The sequence below is a fragment of the Epinephelus lanceolatus genome, chromosome 22, assembly GCF_041903045.1.
Source record: "Epinephelus lanceolatus isolate andai-2023 chromosome 22, ASM4190304v1, whole genome shotgun sequence".
NCBI lineage: Eukaryota > Metazoa > Chordata > Actinopteri > Perciformes > Serranidae > Epinephelus > Epinephelus lanceolatus.
The window spans coordinates 27024992-27042941 of record NC_135755.1 but is presented as its reverse complement, the minus strand read 5'-3'; the positions used below and the strand labels follow the sequence as shown (position 1 = coordinate 27042941).

Here is a 17950-nt window from a genome sequence, read left to right as displayed (position 1 = left end):
GCACTTTTGTCCGGCCTCCAGATTAAAGTAAAACTGTGACCAAAAGACTGGGACTACACTGCCAAAATAATGTGAGATACTAGTATAAACTTGTTTGTGGGTGAGCATATGACACACTTGTAGTTTATGAACCTGTAGATAGCAATAGTGACAGCAATCTTTATTCAGAAGGCATTTTAAATTTGTTAAAACACTTTTGAACAAAGCACAAATCATCAGCTGACAATCTGATGTACCACATAGTATAAAAGTGGGAGCAAAGAGGTTCATGTCAGTCATTACGTTGCTGTAAACAAGCATTATTTAGGTTTCAGTGCGTGTGACATTTTGATAGAATCACACACTGCTCATCTTTTCCCACTGCAAAATATCTGAATCAACTGTGTCTGTCAATAGTAAATAAAAACATCTATAAAAGCCAGGTGTGATTCCTGTAACCATGCATCCAGACAGCGCAGGTGTCTGCATGTCTGGAGACCTCAAGCAGCTGATGGAACAAAAAACCAAGCGTTGACCTCTATTTTGATAGTAGGATCTGCAGTCCAGTGAGGAGCCTGGAGTTGTGTCAGGGCTCACCCAACATGAGATGCTGCTGTTTAAAAAAAACAAACAAAAAAAACAGACACACTCAGTCGGCGGTGAAGATCCTCGCAGCAATATCATCTAATAGCCAGTCCACTCCAGCTAACAAGTTCTCTCCTGTTACTGCACTGCAGCCAATGATACACCAGTGATGACTTCTGATCTCATCCAGGGCCAGCGCCTGCAAGAGAACACACAATGAGAGCATGTACACTGTAAGGTACAATGTCTGGATAATGCAAGTGTAATCTGACATTTCTGGGAAAAGTTTTATCACTGCAATGTAGGATTCAAACTCACCTCTCGTATTGCCTCTTTTGACAGGGCTCCTGGTAAATCCTGTTTGTTGGCAAACACCAGCAGTGTTGCACCAGCTAACCTCTGCATGGAGGAAAGGATACAGTCAACTACAGAGATTGATATAACAAATACAAAGCAAGACTATAAAGATGGTTCTTTGCTGTTATCCAATACGGTCTCTTTGTGGCTGACTGTAAAATGAGAGGAGACATAAGGGGGGGATCCATAAATTTGTAAAAATGTGGGTATAAAACCAAAATGAAAGATCTGCAAATAACCACTTCACCCAACATGTGTGTATATGTGTGTGTACCTCCTCCTGCAACAGTGAACTGAGCTCCTGCTTGCAGTCCTCCAGTCTGAGTCTGTCTGCGCTGTCCACCACCCACACCAGCCCGTCTGTGCTCTCAAAGTAGTTCCTCCAGTAGGAGCGCAGCGACTTCTGACCCCCTACATCCCATATATTCAATTTAAACCTGGAAAACACAGAGTGAGAGGAGAACATGAAGAATGTAAAGTAGGAAAGGGAAAGTATAGCTTTTGGAGTTCAATAAAAACAGAGTATGTACAAATAACTGACACTTTCCTAAATTTGTGGGTTTGTATTTTTTCTTGTTTGTGTTTTGATTCAATTGGCTTTAAGAGATAATTCATAACTGGCTGACTGTATGTGAGTCAGGTAATCAAGATTGACACACAACAAGTTGTACGTTTGGAGCGAATGAGGGCCTTTTTCAAGACAAGTATGAATGTTTTGAGGAAATGCAGCAGTGTGTCTTTAAATGTGTTTAAGCTACAGCCCCTTTTCAGACATTTTGACTTGTCACAGTCATCACTGAAATGAACATACTGACCAGGAAGAGACACAGAAAGACCACAAAGAGATGCAAAGGAACTACAAGGAGACACAAAATAACTGCGAAAACCGGTAAAACAATCACAAAGAGACACAAATGGAAGACAGATACAAAGCAAACACAAGGAGACACGAAATGACTGCAAAGCGGCACAAAGTGACCAAAAAAAAGAAGAAACAAAATTACCTCAAAGAGATCCAAAATGACAACATAAAAACACAAAATAACAACAAGGAGACACATAAACACAAAAAGATGCCTAATGACTACAATGTGATACCAACCACAGCAGCTGGCAGCAGCGAAACAGGCTGCAATGTAACCATATGGGGCAATTGTCCATCGTCAATGTAGATCCACCAAAAGTGTTTGTTTTTGTCACTGACTGGCTCAGATTGTTATTCTAAATGTCTGTCCACACAACGGAAAGGATCCCCAGGGAGATAGACCTTTTTTGTTAAGATTAAAATCATTTTCGTTTAATCAGAAACAACCCTGAAATCGCCACCGCCAAACCCACCAGACTCCCTCGAAATAAACGGTAATTTTATCATGGTAAAATGCACTTCATTAAAAGTCCACAAAAACAAAATAAAACTCAAAAAAGTCATCTTAATTTGTCTTTCCACTATTCCAACAATCACCAACTCTACTTTGGTTGAAATAAAACCTTATTCATTCAATGAGATGTGGAAATATGCTGGTTTTATACACTCTAAAATCACAGTTTATTTAAATGGAGTCTGGTGGGTTTGGCAATAGCAATTTCAGGGCTGTTTCGGGTCACACAAAAAGGATCTTACTCTTTAACACAACAGTCTATCTCTGTAAGGAGCCTTTCCATAATGTTATTAGACTTACAACAAGAGTCTGAGCCTGTCTGTGGTAAAAATAAGCACTTTTATTGGACATACATTGAGGGTGCACGATTGCCCCAAGTGATTACATTACAGCCTGTTTCACTTGTGCAGACTGATGTCCTGTTGCTCAATACTGGAGCCGTTTCAAAAGTTGCTGTTCCCTTTAGTCAGAAAGACAGAAACATATGGGAAACAGTTTCCAGGCTGAAAATTTACCAAAGTAACCCTTTAAGTACATTTAGCTAATCATACTGACATAGTTTTACTTATATAGGGGTTTGAATGCAGGACTTTTACTTGTAGTGAAGTATTTTTACATTGTGGTAGTAACACTTTTACTAATGGGTCTGAATACCTTTTCCATCACTGCATACTGTGCATGCGTGTGAGTGAATGTGTGTGTGCGCGCTCTACCCTTTGTGCTCCAGTGTTTTGATGTTGAAGCCCAGGGTTGGGGAGATGGTGCTGACGTCTTCTCCATTAAACTTCTTCAGGATGGTCGTCTTCCCCGCGTTGTCCAGACCTCTGCACGAGTCAGGTTAAAGAAGAAACACTCACACACACCTCACTGTTAAATATTCTAGTTATAATTTAACTCTTATTCACCCACAGTCAGTTAACAGAGGTTAGCAAGGTAGCATGATACAGCACAAAATACGCAAAACAAACTTAACAAGCATACATGCGTTATTCTATATATTATCTAACCATACACGGATATAAATTACTGCTGCAGCTATTATGTTGCTGACATAAATAAAGTTAAAATAACGTCGGTGCATGACTCCTACTTTGCTCCCAGCTAAGCTAGCAAACAGTTACAGACAGGATACAACATCAGCAGCCTCATCTCCCGCTCCTTCTGCTTCATCTTCTTTAAAATCGTCAGCAAACCCATCGCGACGGTGTCCCGCTCAACTGCAGTTATATCTCCTTCTGTAACTTCTATAGCTAATTTTATTAATTTGTAGTTTTGTGAGAAAGATGTTTAGCATCCATAAGCAGCATTGCGAACCAGGAAGAGGCTGTGACGCTAATCCCGCCCCCCCGCTGCCACCAATTGGTCTGTTTAGTACACAGCGAACGCTGATTGGTTGCTGGAGACGTCCGGTTCTGGTTGATTGGCCAGTGAGCATTGTAAGGTGTGGCTGTGCTGTTGAGGCGTTTTTGTCGGGTTGGCGCCCCCGTGTGTGTGTTGTGGGAACTATATATTTTATTTACGCAATCTGAAAATGTTCAGCCTGTCAAAGCTTGTTCCCAAAAATATACATAATATAGACTGTTGTATTTTTAAAAATAAAACATCTTTGTATTTTCATTATAATTCAAAACGCACATGTTACCTGATATTACACATATTGTATATATTTTTTGTATGTATATATCTGTATAAATACTATATATATTCTTGTAAATGTAATTTAGTTTTCCTTTTTTATTTTTTTCCTTTAGTTTTATATTATATTGTCTATTTAGTTGTTTGTATTCAATTTTAATCTTAATTTCCTGAATTTATCTCAATACATTTTCTGTAGCATGAATGAGGAAGCAGTAACTACATTACCTTGTGCAATCTTGCATTTTATACTGACAGTCAGACCATAAATCCTTGAATATGTGCATTCGGCCAGTACAATAATACAATATATATTATTATTATTATTAATATTATTTTCCTAAAAAATTAAACTTACATACATATAGGCAAGTGAGCTTGAAAAGTTTACTCTTGACTCTTAAAATAGTAGTTTGAAAAAACAACCAACATAAGACTTTTTTCCTGGAGTTTTCAACTGCATCTGTCTGAGCACAATCCATGAGGTGCAGCTGATAGCTCTAGAGAAAAACTAACAAGTAGACCCTGTGTGTTTTTATGTGGATCACTGCATCACATTCAGGCTATTCACTTGGGTCAGTATATTCAAATTCCAGGGTGTGAATTGATCAGTGGAGAGGATAAACCAAATGTGATGCCACACAGTGAAGCTGCTGCAACATTGTGTTCTTGTTTCAGGAATGACAGACAGATGAAACAACTTTTTGGTGACATGGTATTTCTGTCAGCTCCCTTCTGATCACTTTTAACAGTGCAAAACATCCCGCAAACCAGAACTTTCCCATTTTTTCCTAATTCATACAAACCTTCTTGTATCAGAGAGTTTTCTTTCAGAATCAATGATATCTTACCATTTTAATTTACACACCGTACCAGAGAGTAGCATCAAAACTTAAGCCTCTTATATTAGCATTACAAAGTATAATTTAAGAAGTAAAATAAATGTCCCTTTATAAGTTGAGTGAGGTGCTTTCAACAAGATAGGTGTTATTTTTGTGATTTTATAAATTGCTATAACATTGATCAATTTTAATAATACGTTTTATGTTTGCTAGATATTTCAAGAGTTATGACATTATCATTAAACACTGATATCCTCACTACCTCCACAAAGTTGGAAGACCAAGTTATTATTAATGAGGATTCCCTCTCATATCAGAATAAATAATTAACCCTGGTTATCAGCATCAACAACCTTAGTTAAAAGCAACAAACCTTTTAGTGTGGTATGTTTGTTTTACTTTGTTGAGAGGAGATTAAGTCATGTACATTCAAAGAATGTTGCTTTTTATAATTTAGGTTACATCATATCCTGCAGAGTGCCGGTAAACCCTGTTGGCCCCCGTCTGGGGGCCCGGCCATTTGTTTCCTGGCAAAAGAAATTGAGAAATTCCCCGCTCGTGAGGGAGGCACAACCTTTTTCATTAATATGGTCATCCAGCCCTGAGCTGTTCCTGTCCCTCACCGTCTTTTCCCATCCATTCATTGTGATGCGTTCAGGCGCTATGGAAAATATGCAATGCAACGTAGCTGTATAATGGAACTCGAAAACCAGGTTTTAATCGGTGAGTCAATTGTTGCTTAATCGAGACACTCAGACAGGTTAGGTGAAGGCAATCTGCGTAAAAGTAATTTTGACCGATACTGAAGCAAACACCAGCAGCATTTTGTACCGATAGTGAAACTAACATACTACACGTGAAGGCAGCACAGACCCCACAGCAGTTAACCAGCAACGGGTCAGTTTAAAATAAAGAGAAACTGAAAGCAGCCGCAGCATTATGTTGCATCATCGGCAGCCTGATGCCAAACCTCATGCGCTCAAAAGCCACCAGACACACCAACTGAGCGCTTCACTTCGAGCTACACATTTACAGAGACAACACGTCATAAAGCACCAGACATTAGTCCGCACCACGGAAATACAGCATTACCTGTTTAGCAGCCTGTCACCCAGAGTCTTTCAAAGTGTACTCCAAGCTGTGGAGCGGCGCCGAGTGTGCGTCAACTACAGTTTGCATGGCAGCGGTTTCACTCACGGGCGCACAGCTCGGATGATCCGGTGACGGTAGCCACATCCTGCCGGTGGACACTAAGACAGCCAACCGGCCAGCCAGTCAGCTGCAGGACGGAGGAAGACATGTCCCCGTTATTCATGGACACCGGGTACAACAGCCCTGTCACAGTGTCAGATGAGGGGAGCAACTCCGCTGGACTGGTGAGTTACCCTCCTTGACAATCATATAATAAAGCAAGGGCGTAGGTTTCGTCTCAGCATTGGGGGGCACATATGAAATAGGTGGTCTGGGGGTCCTTCACCAGAAATACTTGAGTACCAGATATCTAATTTTCTGCATTCTGGTGATTTTTCATGCATCATTTTCCTGCACAAATTTCTACTGTAAATGTCTTGACAAAATAAAAGACATCTGCTACTTTATGATTTTATTGGGGGAGACATGCATATGTTGCAACGAACAGATATGACTTCATATCATTTTATAACTATGACTGCACTAAAATGTCTTGTAACTCTTGTACCAGAAGTGTAAGATACCTCCTGTAAATATTATAGAAATTGTGTAATAATAGTCGTCCAAACTAACCGTTTATTGGTATGTGCATTGTATTCCACTTTGATCCATGCATTTCATGTTTTTAACACATTGTAACTTGGTTTTGAAAGTGCTGTATTACTACCCCCCCCCCTCCCCCCCCCCCCCCGTGTCTCCCCTTGTTTTCGGTCAACCCTCAACTGTCCACTATCAAATAACAGCAAAAATAATATAGTATCAGCCGATCACCTTAAAGAGGTCTAATAAGTCTGGAAAGACAACATTGTATTTCCAAGTTTTGAACATGCAAGTGTTCCTCTCTACCTTGTAGCCTAATGTGTGGCACTGTTAGAATAGTTGGCACCAATGACTGTCACTTGGCTTCAGTCTTGATTCCTATTTCTGCCATCAGCATGCTAAAGCCTGGCTGCCATCCACCCATCCTCTATTATGGGTGAAGAAAAGGTGCAGTTATCTACATTGCAATTGTAAACAAAAACAATTTAAAATCTTAAAAAGTGAGCAATGAATATGCTTTTAGGGTATGCACCTCCAATTTGTTGACATCAAGCTCTTGTTTCTGTTGAGTTTGAGTGCACTCACTGTATGTCGCTTTGGACATTAGACACAATAATTAATGCTTCCTGTCCCATTTGAATCAAACACAGTGGTGGAGGGAGTCGTTAGGAAGCTTCGTTAGTTTTAGGCTCTTTGCCCAGCTGCTGAATTCAACATCACACCCTACAACACTACTTCCTGTTTTAATTAAGAGACCACATGTAATTTCATGTGATAGGTTTGTCTCATGACCTTATGACCCATGAAGTCTTTCAAAACATAATGCAACATCAAAAAGTTATTAAGATCTGCCTTGGAAAAAAAAAAGATTCCTTAAAGGGCGGTAGGGGATGCCACAAGAGAAGTGTGACCTTGAAAAACACACACACACACACACACACAGACTCTACTGTAATTAATTCTAGATGAGTGTGGTGAACTGTTGCATTCATCTGTACAGGAGAGAGAAGAGGGGCAACAGATGGGAGGCAAAGGGAGAAAAAGACAAGAGAAGAATAGAGACGCTGCGAGGAAGAGCCGCAGAAAACAAACGGAGAGAGCAGACGAACTTCACGAGGTTCGAAACGTTCATTCCTTACTCCTCCCTTACACCATTACCCAGTGACTCTCTGACTTTCTGTCTCCCTTTGCAGTCTCACACACACTCTCACACCCACATGCACATAGGCTGTGTGACTAGTGGTGTGTGCCTGTCTTGTGTAATCTGTCAACATGCTCGCAGCCATTTCTTGTAAATACCCTGCTTTAGGAGAAGGGTTTTCACTCCCTCTGGTGCGCCCTCCCTATTGGCCTTCCCTTTCCTCTGTACTGTACACAAACACACACACACACACACACACACACACACACACACACACACACACACACACACCCACCCGCCTCCTTTTTTCCATCCGTGCCTCTCAGCCGTTTTTTTTCCTGAGGGGCAAATTCCACAGGTTGAGTTACACACACACACACACACACACCCACACACACACACATAATGGGCTTCCCGAAGAACTGAGCCAACTTTCAGATCAGATGTCACGAAGCAAAAGGTGCCCGCACTCAGAAACTTCACAACATGCACTGTTGGAAATGAAATATGTATATATTTCTTTTAATATGTGAGAAAATTACTCCCTGCAAGAACACGGTCATTCCTCTGAAAAAGCAAGAGGTTCTTTTCAGGACATTTTGTACAAACAGTGCTTTGCATTTTTGTTGATATTGAAGTTTTGTTTTGTATCAGATTTTTTGTGTCATTATAAAATGTGTTATATGGCTCTCATTTTGACAATATGAAAACCAAACCTGTAGTTCTTTCAAGGTTGGAGACGTTTCTCCTTGACACTAATTGCAGTCGACCTTTTTGTCCTCCATGATCATATCTTACCTGTTATAACTGGTTGGATAAGTGTGTGTTTGCTGAATTTATGAATGGGTGTAGGCCTATGTGTCTTTTGTGTGGAATGAGTCCAGACTTTCGCTTTCTCTCTCGTCTTCTCTTTCAGTTCTGCTCTTTGGAAATCCTTCAGGTTACTTTTGAAGAAGCATCGCTGCTACAAACCAGTTTGACTCACGAAAAATACGGAGTCCGTGTCAGCAGTTTATGGTTTAAAGGGTCAGCACACGTGACGCGCAGCTGCATAGCACGGCTACTTTCACTGTGATCTCTGTGCCTTGGGAAAATAGAGTAGAAAATGTAATCTTACCGAAGGAGAACAGTATTCTTCTGAGTGTTATTCAAGTCTGTATTTGCAGTTGCTGGTGCTCAGTGAGGATGAATTCTGGCTGCTATGGAGGATAAGTGTTTTCAGACTGCAGTGAAACTCAATGAGGCCAGGAAAGCGATAGTTTAGTTGATTGATAAACCCACGAGAAAACAACTCTAGAAACTCTAATGTTTTATTTTTCAAGGGTTTCTAGCCAAATTTTGACTCTTTATTTCACAAATGAAACTTATCCACTCTGCATTGATCAGCAGGGGATCACTTTTTCTCTCTCTCCACCACCTACCCTCTCCTTTCATGCTGAACTTGCAGTACTGTAGCTTAAGAGCAATATTTCAGTTCTCCTTTGAGGTTCCGACTGTAGCCGTGCATCATCCGCTCTACGGCTGTTGTGCTTTCTATTACAGCACCGGAGAAAGGTCTTAAAGGAGAGTGTCATTAGTATTGCTTGGCTGCAGTGTTTCATTGCAGCACGGGTGAGATATTATGTGGGTGGGATGTCTTTTGATGTATGTCTGTAATCAGTTTTTATGGCTGATGAGTGCCACTCTCAGGGATCATAAAGATAGACCTGACTCAACTTGACATTAGCTCTTTGTCATATCGTCTCTCCCTTATCTGTCTGACCCTACATTTCTGTTTCCCTTCACCCTCTCCTCTTTAGGAGCTCCAGGGCCTGGAGCGATCCAATTCAGCCCTTAAAAAGGAGATTGCCGCGTTGAAAAAGGACCTCCACCTCTACACGACGGCTTTGGAGCGCCACGAGCCTCTCTGTCACGTCAAAGCTTCTGCATCCAGCTCCAGCCCAACAACCTGCCCCTCAGTTTCCCCCTCGGCAGACCGTCAGGCTGGCCCCAGTCCTCCTGGAGTCCCTCCCCGAGCCTCAAGCTCAACTTTGGCTCCTGCCCCTTCACTCTCTACCTCCCTAACCTCCATCCTGGGCATTCAAACCCCTGACTGTGTTGAAAGTAAACACCTCTCATCTTCAACTCCTCCAACGACTGCAACGTTAGCCTCACCCATCAGCTCATCTGCTGAACACTTTACTTCCTCTAGCTCTGTAACTTCTCCTTACTCCGGCTCTTTCTCTGCAGTTCCAGCTCCTCACTCTTTGTTTAGCGAATCTCTAATCACGCTGAGGCCAGCAAATGTTTGGCCTGTCTGCACAAGCCTTGTGTCAAAGCCTGTACCCTCCAGCTCTCTTACCACAGCTGCTCAGCTTCAATCTAGGCAAGGCCCAATCCATGAAAGCTCCTCAATGTCCGCCACTGCTTCTTTCCCTCCACTTCATCCTGGTGCACTGGATGCCTTTCTAATGAAGCAAGACTCTTTTCTAACTGCGCCATCTAATGTAGTGCCCCTTTACTCCCATTCAGCTGTACAAGATGGAGGTCTAGTAGCACAGGGTTGCTCCATGAATGTGCCCCAGCTTGATCCAAGTCAGTTCAGCAGAAATCTAATCAATTCAAGTGCGTCTCTTTTACCCCCAGCTCTTCGAAATCCTCCTCTTCAGCCCCCCTTAGTGCCGACACCTACCTCTGCTTTTGCCTTAAAGCCACGTTCTGGTCAACAAGTCACTGTCAATCCTGCATCTCTGCTCTCCCTGCTCACTGTCCCGAGTCCCTTTAATGTGCCTCATACTACCTCCAGCAGCTATGACAGACCTCTCTCTCAACCTCAGCCCCCGCTACCAACGTTAGAGGAGCCCTCAAGAGATCTTTCCCTTTCTGAGTTCCTGGAAGTCAATGATTGGATACTAAGTGGGACTAGTTATGAGTAGCACTACATAGCAAAGGAAGACCAGTTTCCTTTAATTTATATATTTCTATATTTTGTGCAAGTTTAATCAAACTCTTCTGAGCAGCTATAGCAATAATTGTAAAATACAAGAAGACAGGTTTAACTATGGAAAACCTGACATCACATTATGACATAAGGGCCAAACCAATGTCCAAGCTGTTTATATTCAGCTTTCTGCTTCATAAAAGGACACTCTTTTGATTTGGTATTGAGTTGGGGGATTCACAAGTGCCAGGTTAAAGAAAAAATGGTCAAAGCCAATGCAGTAGAAGTGGAGATATCCCAACTTTTAGTTCCTAGTATGGGTCAAGCTCCAAAAACACTAGATCCTGCAGTGCAACTAATAGCATCTTTTGCAAGCGTCCTGTTCTAAATTGTAACCTCCAAGCCCAAGCAGAAAAACCCCAATGACATCACTATATCATCACTGGGGATATTTTCTCAACTGTCTCAATCCTTCTCCAGAGCCACAGAAGGCATTAAACAACTGTTTTCACAGGCTGAGTAGTCCTCCGCATGATGAGTTACCCAACTGTCATGACAGAAATTGGTGCAGTTTCCCTTTAACAAGGGCAAATAATGCTTAGCCTCGGTTTTTGGAGACTGGGGTCTGACTTAGCTGGATAACTCTGCACAACAAATGAGCTTCTTGTGAGTCCGTAGTTTACAAGCTCCTATACGTAGAGAGACATTAACCATACAGTAAAATCCAGCGGTGTCATGCTTTACAGTTTCTGAGAAATCTTTTAGGTAGGTGTCATCCCTTCCTTTATCCACAGACAGGACACAGAAAAACTGACTCAACATTCGAAACTTTGACTTGTAATTTTAGATGGGGTGGAGTGCTCACTTCCTTGCAACATAATGGAAGTGTGTTTAGGAGAAATTTCCATCTGTGGCAGGGGCCACATGTGTAAACGTAAGAGGCACCAAAGTTAACCACACAGGCAGGGCGCGCCTGGCTGCATATGAGTTATGATTTAACACAAGGAAAGTTTATTCTGTCTTTTTTATTTGCACCTCTTTAAAATACATAATCAAACTGTCTTCACAGTCTAACATATTTTGCTGCTACTGATCATTTAAATCAGTCTATTTGCTGATTGTTATTTTTTTAAGCTACAGTTATTTATTTTTTTACATTTCAGATGATACAGTACTTTCATTTTCAATTTAAATAACAGAATTGCATTATTTTTATTTACCGTAATTATGCTGATTCCTTATTAATTAAAGTGTTTTGCCAGGCTTTGCTTACAAGAGTGGATCCACAATAAAACAAAGTGGGCACCTGCCCAGGACCCCCAAACCCTCAAGGGCCCTTAGAGTCCCCAGATTGAATGTGTATGTGTTGGTGTGTGGTAATTTAATTAATTGCAAATCATAAATAGTTTGTGTATCAATATTATTTGTCTTATCTGCCTGTTTCAAAGTTCATATTCACAAATAAATGTGAATAACCTCAAGCAGGGGGTGTCAAAGGGCCCTCAGCTCTGCATTGGGGCCCCCTAGTGGTTACATTCAGCCATGATCACAGGGACAATTTATGTGACAACTCAAAAATCCAATGACACCCCTCATCATGTGGGTTTAAACATGATAAGAATGGTTGTGTAATTAATAATTCCCTTATTGAGTTCATTTCAAGTGAATCAAATGAGATAAATAACTGGATTTTTCCATTTGACTTTCTCTCCCTGTAACTAATGATAAGAGGGGCGGCTCAGACTGCTGTAAGGAAATTAATATGACGATTTTGTTTTTTCAGAGAATGATTTATGTAGATTATTCTGCTTTTATGTACAATTTATATGTATGTATGTATGTAGGATATTATATGAGCCTGTATTCCACCGAAAAGTTTATGATTAAGTGCGAGGCTTTGGGTTTGTGTGTGTGAATTATGACTATTTTGTATTTATCATGCATTAGATGAATATATTTATGTTGACATTGTGGTTGCAATTGAAAAGTGCATTACAAATAAAACATTTTATTAAAATAATAATTTTTGTTCAGTTTATAATTCTGATCAATATAATATTCTAATGTCTAACTACAGTGAAAGTGAAGCTGCATAACTTTGCACCCTTTATCAGTTTGCTACACTCACAATATTTGGTGCAACTTGTTCTGACATGACAGTTAGCTTATGGTGGCTAATGTTAGCAAACTTTAGATAGATGCTGTTGTATATCTGACATTGCTGACTTTGCAGACTTTAGGAATCTTTTATACTTGTTCTGTACTGTTAGGTGGCCACAAGTGACATCTGTGACAACAAGAGTGACATAGTTTTACTTTCATCGACTGTAAACTGTTGTTAACTGGACATCAATACTGTAGATTGTTGCTTACATGTGGGCAATTTGTAGCCATGCTAGTGGTGTGGCGCTCCGGATCCAGTGCCAGTCTGTTCATCGGTCCATCCAAATACCTCAGCACCTACTGAATGGATTGTCATGGTATTTGTGCGGATATTCATGATCCTAAACGATGAATCTTAATTCCTTAATCTGACTTCTCTTTTAATACCACCATAAGGTTGGCATGTGCTCTTAAATGAAATGTCTTAAAGGGGAACTAGGCCCATTTTCAAAATTCGTACATATTATTTGTGGTGGGGGAAATAATCAATTCTTAGATCCATCGCGATGCGGACGCAGACAATTCAGCATCGACACACTACAGTTAACTTGTAATCCCTCTTCACAAAAGTCAGCAGTTGCACACTTCCTTTAATTTCATATCTAAATAATTACATTTGCAAGATGGATGTGAAGTATATGTATACTGCGCCTCAGCGTCTTGGCTTTTCCCAGAGCTTATGTGCTGCAGAGAAGCTGCTCTCCACTGCTTGATACACATTAAAACAACACACCGGAGCACGGCACCTCCCCGTTATTTTCTTATTATTATACAGGCAGGAGACTGCAAGGTGCTTTCATCTTACTATATAATGACGAAAACTCTGTGTGTGTGTGTGTGTGTGTGTGTGTGTGTGTCTGCGTGTCTGTTCCACGTTTTTCTCCTCACTGACTTGGTCAATCCATGTGAAATTTGGCACAGTGGTAGAGGGTCATGGGAGAATGTGAATGAAGCAATATTACATCAATTGGCCAAAGGGGGGTGCTATAGCAACCGATTGAAATTGCAAACTTTGAATGGGCATATCTCATGCCCTGTATGTCGTAGAGACATGAAACTTTCCACAGAGATGCCTCTCCTCATGAGGAACAAATTTGCCCCAAGAACCCATAACTTCTGGTGATATAGATTTTCCGCCATTTTGAATTTTTTGAAAAACACTTAAAATCGATCTCTTCCTAGGAAGTTTGACCGATCTGCATGAAACTCAGTGAACATAATCTAGGGACCAATATCTAAAGTTCCCTCTTGGCAAAAGTTGGAAAACTTACTAAAACTGAACTTCTATAAGGCAATGAATATTGCGGAGGGCGTGGCTCATCACATAAAGGTGTATAACATCACAAGGGTTTCACCGATCACCACGCAACTTTGTAGGCATATGACCACACATAATCTGAAGGGACCCCTCCATTATTGACCCGATCAAACAAAATGGGGGCGCTAGAGAGCTAATTTCTCATCTAGGCCTAACCGCCATATCGATTTTTACTAAATTTGGTAGATATGTAGAACAGGACGCCTCAAGGTGACTGGAGAAATTCACCTCTAACTGGCAACTGGGTGGCGCTATAACAACAGAAAAATTCTTTAAAATGGCTAAAATGTGCCCGATCACTGTGGCTCCCCCTGTGGCCGAATGTTTTGGGTTTTTTTCTAATTTTTGGTATGACTAAGTCATGGTATGGTATGCTGTACATAATCACGGAAACTGTCAGTGTGTCATTCTGTCAGTCAGTCATTCTGTCTGTCCCACGTTTTTCTACTCACTGACGCGGTCAATCTATGTGAAACTGCACATAGGCATTGAGGATTGGCATAGGTAGAAGGTGACAAAACTTCCAATGGGTATGGACTAGTATCAATTAATTTGTTAATTAATGCAGCTAACTTTTAAAATAAAAATGCTGCAAACCATTTATTATTCAACAGTTTATGACTTGCAAACTATTTTCGGTAAAATATTACAGTATGTAAACACTGCACACTATGCTGGCTAAAATATCCCACAATGGGTTACCATAAGCAGCGGCAGATGGATCCAATCTGACTGGTTTAAAAGCCTGGGGTATGGGAGCATTTTGGCTGTAAGGTTGAAGGGAAATGTGACCTGGACAAGAGCCAGATTGTATGCAAGTAAATTAATCTGTTTATTTATTATGGATCACTACAAATACAGTATGCTATGTTTTAAAGTATCAAGTAAATCAAACATTTTTGATGCAGAGTGATGCACTGACAATTGTTTAATCATTGCATCATTGCCCTCTGAATCATAATCGAATTGAATCATGAGGTGTCTGGAAATTCCCACTCCTACATGTTTTTCCTTTGGTCTAAGACAGTCCAAAAATATAAGTTCCACAGCTCTCCCTAATCCCAAAACTAGGGTGCTAAAATTCAAATTTGTGATGTCATATAGGTATAAAGTGTGGAGCTGCTCCACAGACAATGGCTTGTTTTAGATGACACTGAAAGCAACCAGTGTATGAGTACATTTAATATGTCACGACTGAGAAGTTTACAATAGAAGAAAGCTCACTTGGGTATAAAAAAGAAAATTAACCTTTTGTGGGTCCACAAAATCAGTTTCCCATTTGTTGTTTCTGAAGCAGCTCCAGGCTTTGTACTTGATGACATCACAAGTTTGAGTTTTACTTATCTGGTTTCTGGCTTTGAGAGAGAGTAGCTCATGGTCACAAATACTGATTGAACTCTCTTTTGCCATGGAGACAACATAATGCAATTCTTAATTTGGGTGATGTTCCCCTTTAACAGGTGTTGGATGGATTGCCATGACATTTGGTTCAGACATTCATGTTGCACTCAGGTAGAATTGTAATAACATTGATGATCCTGTGACTTTTCCTCTAGCGCCATCATCAGGCCAAAATTATTCATTTGTCCAATACTTTGATATGTGATCAGATACCTTTTAAAACTCACTTTCCCATCAGCCTCAGCTGTCCTGCACTTGTTTTGAGCCAACTAGGAAACCTCAGCACACTGAGCATGCTGAGAGGGCGCAGTATGTTAGCATGGTCACTGTGATCACGTCTGCAGCCAGTTTTAGCATGTTGCTAAAAGCACAGCTGTGTTTCTACAGCCTCACAGAGCCGCTGCTATTTAGTCTCGTTAAAGATGATACAGTTTATTATTAGGATTTAGAAAAATAGACATGAGAAGATTTTTGATAGATTAGCTCACAGTTGTTGCAGACTCAGAGTACATGCAATAAGCAGAGGGTTTCTAAATGTCAGGCCAGTATTAACACCCTCCGGTGATAGCAAATGAGATGCAGACCAGCAGTGCTCCCAGCCACTTACCGGACTGCCGGTCCCCCCGGTATTTTTCCCAGAAGGCAACCGGCTGAGCTCATCTGCGACACAACACAGAGGAGGGGGAGGAGGAGGAAGAGAAAAGGGGGCGCAGGCGCGTGGTATTACGCACGCCCTTGTGTTGAATATAACATTATAAGGCTGGAGTGTGTTTATGGTGAGAGGAGCAGTAAAGAGGGTTCAAGGCTGGCAGCGAGCACGCTAAACACATTCACCGCCAGCCAAGGTGTGACTTTGAGAGGGGGATGAAAGCGCGTGGTAATTGTGCCTTTGAGTGCGCGAGCGTGTGTGTGTGTGTGTGTGCGAGAGCAAGAGAGAGAACAAGTGGCTTAGTGAAGACAAGAACAATGGATAGGACTTGATCCTCAAAGCCAACTACAACCCCGCGTACACGCGCAATCAGCACGCGCGCTCACCTCAAATTGGAAGCGAGGAAAATGGGGGGAAAGGGAGGGGAGGAATGGGGGGAGGCGGGGAGTCAGACAGGAACACTGATGAGCGTCAAAGCGGTGCGCTGCTGGAGAACAGAGGGGGGATATTTCATAACAGGATGAGACCGCAGCCAGAGGTTTGGCGGAGGTGATGCAGTGACAGCAGAGGCGCGCGGGGCACTAATGACGCATCTGTTTAAAATTAACAGGGTTTAAGAGGCAGAGCCAGGCCACATAAATAAAGACAAATAAATAAATAAATCCATCCTATAGCGTCATCCGCATTGAGGAGCCTCACTCCTCTCTCTCCTTGCACCACCTTTAAGCTGAGGGACCAGTGGCAAGGCTGTCGGAGTGAGACGAGTAAGCATCCGGTTACACATTTCAAAATAAAAGCTTAATTCATGCACCTGCTTTCACTTTTTTGAGGAAAGTAATGTAGTAATCACACCTGGATCTTCATATTATGAAAATCGAGGTGTGTTTGTTCATCACTTCAGTTTGTTTATCACTACTTAGAGGGTGGTTGTGGCTCAGAAGGTAGAGCGGGTCGTCCACCAATCGGAAGATCAGTGGGTCGATCCCCAGCTCCTCCAGCCTTCAAGTTGAAGCATCCTTAAGCAAGATCCTGAGCCCCAAATTGCTCCCAATGGCCGTTCCATCGACGTGTGAGTGTGTTAAAAACTGAGCAGGTGGCACCTTGTATGGTAGCCTCAGCCACCAGCGTATGAATGTGTGTGTGAATGTACTGTAAAAAGTGCTTTGAGTGGTCCCAAGACTAGAAAGGCGCTATACAATTGCAGGTCCATTTACCATTTACCAAGTTCTAATATAAATGTTGGCAGGACTGTGGAAGAAGTCATAGCCATATTCATCTCTGGTCATACCCTGGGTTGAAAAAATTCTGGGCTATACGCAATGAAATGGAGCATGTCTTTCAAACATCATTTTGAACTGACCAAGATTTTGTACATCTTGGAAGAACACCAGGAGAAATGGTGGGCGGAAGAGATGGGTGTCTATTTTGGATATAAACAATAACTGCTCTGCAATTATTTACCAAGAGGAGGCTACAACAATATGTCCACAACTCTCACAATGGAGAGAAATGTTTGCAAACTAATGCAAATTCAATATATGGAAAACATAACAAATGCCCTTGATCCTTCTCCATTTATGTCCACTGTCTCTTGGCAGATGACCTTGACCTCTTCTCAGTCAATACTGAGCAGAGCCTTTGTTCAGGGTTCAGTCTCATGCTCTGTTGCTCAGTGAGATTATTAATAGATCCTGCAACAAATATTTCTGTCTTAACCTGACCCTTCGAATCTAGGCTACATGTTCAGCTGTTTTGCTGCTGATTGATTGCAGAATCTGCCTTGCAGAGCTCCAGTGTAATCTTTTCACTATGGATTCTAGAGATCAGCATTTTGAGACATCTTGCTATCT

The 17950-nt window shown here is 41.4% G+C and overlaps 2 protein-coding genes across 2 annotated transcripts; one reads left to right on the top strand and one right to left on the bottom strand.

The window, feature by feature from the left end:
* Nucleotides 1-141: 141 nt before the first annotated feature.
* arl2 (ADP-ribosylation factor-like 2) lies at nt 142-3652 on the bottom strand. The gene is made up of 5 exons (XM_033651798.2): nt 3433-3652; nt 3014-3124; nt 1196-1358; nt 883-963; nt 142-763 (listed from the first exon to the last, which is right to left on the bottom strand). Exons 1-5 carry the CDS (start codon nt 3495-3497, stop codon nt 629-631), a joined length of 555 nt encoding a protein of 184 aa, XP_033507689.1. The 5' UTR covers nt 3498-3652; the 3' UTR covers nt 142-628.
* Nucleotides 3653-4297: 645 nt separating this feature from the next.
* On the top strand, nt 4298-12589 carry batf2 (basic leucine zipper ATF-like transcription factor 2). Its single transcript, XM_033651856.2, has 3 exons — nt 4298-6153; nt 7509-7625; nt 9449-12589. Exons 1-3 carry the CDS (start codon nt 6076-6078, stop codon nt 10562-10564), a joined length of 1311 nt encoding a protein of 436 aa, XP_033507747.2. The 5' UTR covers nt 4298-6075; the 3' UTR covers nt 10565-12589.
* Nucleotides 12590-17950: the final 5361 nt, after the last annotated feature.

Excerpts from the sequence above, each read along its gene's own strand:
- batf2 (XM_033651856.2), top strand. The coding sequence starts at position 6,076 with ATGTCCCCGTTATTCATGGACACCGGGTACAACAGCCCTGTCACAGTG. Across the intron at positions 6,154-7,508 it reads GGAGCAACTCCGCTGGACTG|GAGAGAGAAGAGGGGCAACA; the intron begins GTGAGTTACCCT and ends TCATCTGTACAG. Across the intron at positions 7,626-9,448 it reads GAGCAGACGAACTTCACGAG|GAGCTCCAGGGCCTGGAGCG; the intron begins GTTCGAAACGTT and ends TCTCCTCTTTAG.
- arl2 (XM_033651798.2), bottom strand. The coding sequence starts at position 3,497 with ATGGGTTTGCTGACGATTTTAAAGAAGATGAAGCAGAAGGAGCGGGAG. Across the intron at positions 1,359-3,013 it reads AAAACACTGGAGCACAAAGG|GTTTAAATTGAATATATGGG; the intron begins GTAGAGCGCGCA and ends TGTGTTTTCCAG. Across the intron at positions 964-1,195 it reads GTTCACTGTTGCAGGAGGAG|AGGTTAGCTGGTGCAACACT; the intron begins GTACACACACAT and ends TCCTCCATGCAG.